Source organism: Hevea brasiliensis, chromosome 4, assembly GCF_030052815.1.
Source record: "Hevea brasiliensis isolate MT/VB/25A 57/8 chromosome 4, ASM3005281v1, whole genome shotgun sequence".
Lineage (NCBI taxonomy): Eukaryota > Viridiplantae > Streptophyta > Magnoliopsida > Malpighiales > Euphorbiaceae > Hevea > Hevea brasiliensis.
This window is the reverse complement of record NC_079496.1, coordinates 16,909,023-16,913,000: the sequence shown is the minus strand read 5'-3', so window position 1 is coordinate 16,913,000 and position 3,978 is coordinate 16,909,023. Positions and strand designations below refer to the sequence as shown.

Sequence of the window (3,978 nt, the reverse complement as noted above, 5' to 3'; positions counted from 1 at the left end):
AGAACTCAAGCCGGACTTTCGCTTAATAAACCAAATCGAGGGTCCCAGCGAAGAACTCAAGCCATGACTACCCTCGAAGGATCGGGTCCCAGCGAAGAACTCAAGTCGTGACTACCCGTCCTATCCATAGTCCACACCACATCACACGCACGCCAACGCACGCACACTGCTCCAAATTACCACAACAACATCATGGCACTTTATGATTATCAATGCATCATAAATCGTGCCTAGAGTTTAACTACATAAATATATGCATATAAGTGATGCATGGGCAGGCTGAACATATAATAATATCGAAATTACAATTAAAATTAATATTTTACTCACAGACTTGACGGTGATCACTGAGGCGGCTGGGCGGAGGAAGAAGGCTGTCCCGGCTCACCTGACAATTTTTATTACAATCATTTAATAAATTTGACTCAATACAAACAAAGAAAAGACCAAATACGTCCTAAGTCGTGCCGAAAATCCGGCAGATTCTCCCCTATACCTAGGACCTACCCAACCTGCAAAAGGGCTCAAAACACACTTCTATATTCACAATCCATATGTCCACAACTCAATCCCATCACACAGCCCCTCCTGGACCCATCAAATCAATCATCCATCACAATATGTAAAATTTCAATTTAGTCCTTATAATTGACCATATTTGCAAAAATTGCCCAAATCAGCTCTAAAAATTCTAAAATTTTGCCCCACTGTCCTTAGCAATATTACTAAGCTATTGCAAAAAGAATCATAATTTTCTAAGCTACCATGAATATTTTATGGATTTTTAATCCTATATAAGCACTAGAAAATTACGAAAAAGCAAGGTTCGGGTTTACCTTTGCCGATTCCGACTTCGGGAACGCGCGCTGGGGCGTCGACAATGGGGGCTAGCGAACCTCGGTCCAATTCGGAGACTTTTCCAGAACGGTGCATGCGGCGAAATTTGCGAACCGGTCAATCGTCGAATTTCCGCGAATTGAGGATACCTACACGAAGCCCATAACACGGGGGTTAGTACATAAATTTTTCAGAATTTTCTAAGCTCATTTAATGCTCGAAAATACACTGCGAAGTTCCGTGGGACCCACCGAAAAACGGTGTCGGAAAAATTCGAAATTTATGTCGTTGCGAAGCTCTCGACGAATGGAGCGTGCTGGTGGCCTCGGTTTCCTCGTGGGATTCACGGTTTTCGAGAAATCTAGCCCAAAAGTCGAAATGGGCTAAAATCTTCCCGAGCAAAAATCGGACAATCCGCTCGATGGATTTCGGCGTTCTTGGTGTCTATGGAAAGCTCTCGCCGAGTAGATGATTTTGGACACAAGACCCGGTCCAATCGGTGGCCGGATCGGCCGGATTTGGCCGGAGAAGTCGAAGCGGCGCGCGCGCGCGCAGGGGCGTTTTCACGCGCGTTTTTCCGGCCGTTCGGGCGGCGGCCGGGTGGTGAGGTGGCGGCGCTGGTCTTTGGCCGAGCTCTGGTGAGGCGGCTAGGGGCGGAGAGGAGAGAGAAACGAGGGAGAGAAGGGAGAGAGCCATCGCGCGCGGGAGAAGAAAAGGAAGAAGGAAAAGGGCCGGTCCGATTCGACCGGTCCGATCCGGTCCGGTTCGATTCGGCCGGTTCGATTCGAAATACAAAATTTTGAATTTTTACTCTGCCTCGGGACCGAAAACGAGGTCCAAAAATTCCGAAAAAATTCCATAAAACTCAGAAAAATACATAGACTCCAAATATATTTTTAGTTTTGCCACGTGGTCTTTAAATTAATTTTTAAAAATCATCAAAGTTTATATTTTCGGAAAATCGAACCCGATTTTTAAAATCCGAAAAATCTCAAAAAAATTCCTAAAATTCAAATAAAATTAAAATACCAAAAATACTCATAAATTTAAAATTTTTGGGGTGTTACAGAGACAGTCAAAGAAACCCAACAAAGAGGTACATAATAACTTGCAATTAATTAGATAGAAAACACATGCAACAAAAATTAAGTGTTATTTGTTCTATCATAATATAAAGAAAAATTGAAGAAAGAGCAGTATTCACATGCAACCATTTACTTTGAAAATCAAATTAATCAAACAACTCATTAAAGACTCATTATCTTACAAGTTTTTATTTTCATATATATATATATATATATATATATATATATATATATATATTGCTAAAGAAATGATAAAAATATATTAAACTCCAGAAGCTTTTTTTTTTTTTTTAATTAGCCTTACATCATACTTTTCAATCGATGTCAAAGCAGAAAGATAGAATACCTGTCGTCCAACAAAGAGAGGTTCTAGTACCTTTCAATACAACAACAATATGTCGCACAGATACATAGAGACGGACATAAAGGACGAGAGGGTAACGTATTTGAAGGGGTCAAGAAAATTTCAAAGCGATAAAGGTAGTGGTCTAAGGTGTTTATTCTTTGTAGAGTTTCTATATATATATATATATATATATATATATATATAAATCAAAACTGTCCAAATCAATAACACGGCCATCACTTGATAACGTTCAACTTCAACCTTTTCACATGCATTAAATTTCTTCCTTCAAATTCAACTCAAGAAGTAAAAATGAGCATATTCCTTATTCTTCACAACCTATTCAAGCCTTCAATCTCCCTATATAAACATGGCTACCTATTCTTCCTTCTCTCACAATATTACACTTCACAATACTAAACAAAAAAGCAAACGAACAACAGTAGCTAAGCTATCTAGAGATTTTTCTGCTTGTCTTTTTTTGTTGGAAGCCATGCATCGCTCGTCCATAGTTAAATTCCAACGCCAAATTCTCAGTCAATATCCTCGAACCCAGATGATGAATCGGGCTATTAAACCTTATGATGTGTTCATTAACCATAGAAGTATCGACACAAAACGCAATGTAGTTGCGTTGCTCTATGATCACCTTTCCCGGTTAAACATACGTCCCTTCTTGGACAAGAAGAACATGAAACCAGGTGATAAGTTGTTTGAAAGTATCAATGGAGCAATTAGGCAATGTAAGGTAGGTGTAGCTGTGTTCTCTCCTCATTATTGTGAGTCATACTTCTGCCTTCATGAGCTAGCTCTTATAATGGAGTCCAAGAAGAAGGTTATTCCTGTCTTCTGTGACATTAAACCATCACAACTTCACATTACGAACAAGGGACTGTGTTCCGCAGAGGAGATACAGAGGTTTAATTGGGCTCTTGAAGAGGCTAAGTACACGGTAGGGCTCACGTTCGACTCCTTAAAAGGGTAAGACCATTCTGCTTTTGTTTCTTGTTTCCACATTGTACAAGTTGATGATGTTATGCATACAATTTCTCAAATCCCGACAATGCTCATCCATACTTATTTTTGAAGATTTCCATTATACATATTTAACAACAATGCTAGCCAAGACAAGAAAAAAATAATAAATTTTCTTCCTTATGTTTGAATTTACAGGAACTGGTCGGAAGTGGTAACAAGTGCATCGGATATTGTCATCAACAGCTTAATTGAAATGGAGAATGATAAGCAAATGCAGAGCAGAAAATTTTCTATGCCTGCTTAGAACAAAACTTCTTCCTAGCACCTACAACATAGTAATCCAAAACCTTGATCTTCATGCTTTCTGGTTTCAATTATTTATTGAATTAATTCTGGTTAATAAGTTGTAAAATGAATGATTCATTTTATTTTTTGTCCTCAGTTAATTTTGCTTGCTTATTCTTTGTAAAAAAAAATATATATATATATCCCCATTCAAAGCTACACGCATATGGATATATGGTCACGGTCACATTGTAATATGTAGATATAGCTCAATAAGCTTTGAAGTTGTGGGGATATATATATATAAGTTCTTTTATTTTTCTTCCATTCTATATATTAATAAAAGAAAACTTAATGTTGTGCATTAGCCCATTGAACTAAAATTGTCATGCCGTTTTATGCTTTCTGTTCTGCTTTTATATGTGCGAAATTTTTTAATAATAATAA

General features: G+C 38.1%; 1 protein-coding gene across 1 annotated transcript; it reads left to right on the top strand.

Annotated features, from left to right (window-relative positions):
• The first annotated feature begins 2,671 nt into the window (after positions 1–2,671).
• Positions 2,672–3,687, top strand: LOC110657271 (probable 2' cyclic ADP-D-ribose synthase BdTIR). The gene is made up of 2 exons (XM_021814433.2): positions 2,672–3,249; positions 3,442–3,687. Exons 1-2 carry the CDS (start codon positions 2,762–2,764, stop codon positions 3,548–3,550), a joined length of 597 nt encoding a protein of 198 aa, XP_021670125.2. The 5' UTR covers positions 2,672–2,761; the 3' UTR covers positions 3,551–3,687.
• Positions 3,688–3,978: the final 291 nt, after the last annotated feature.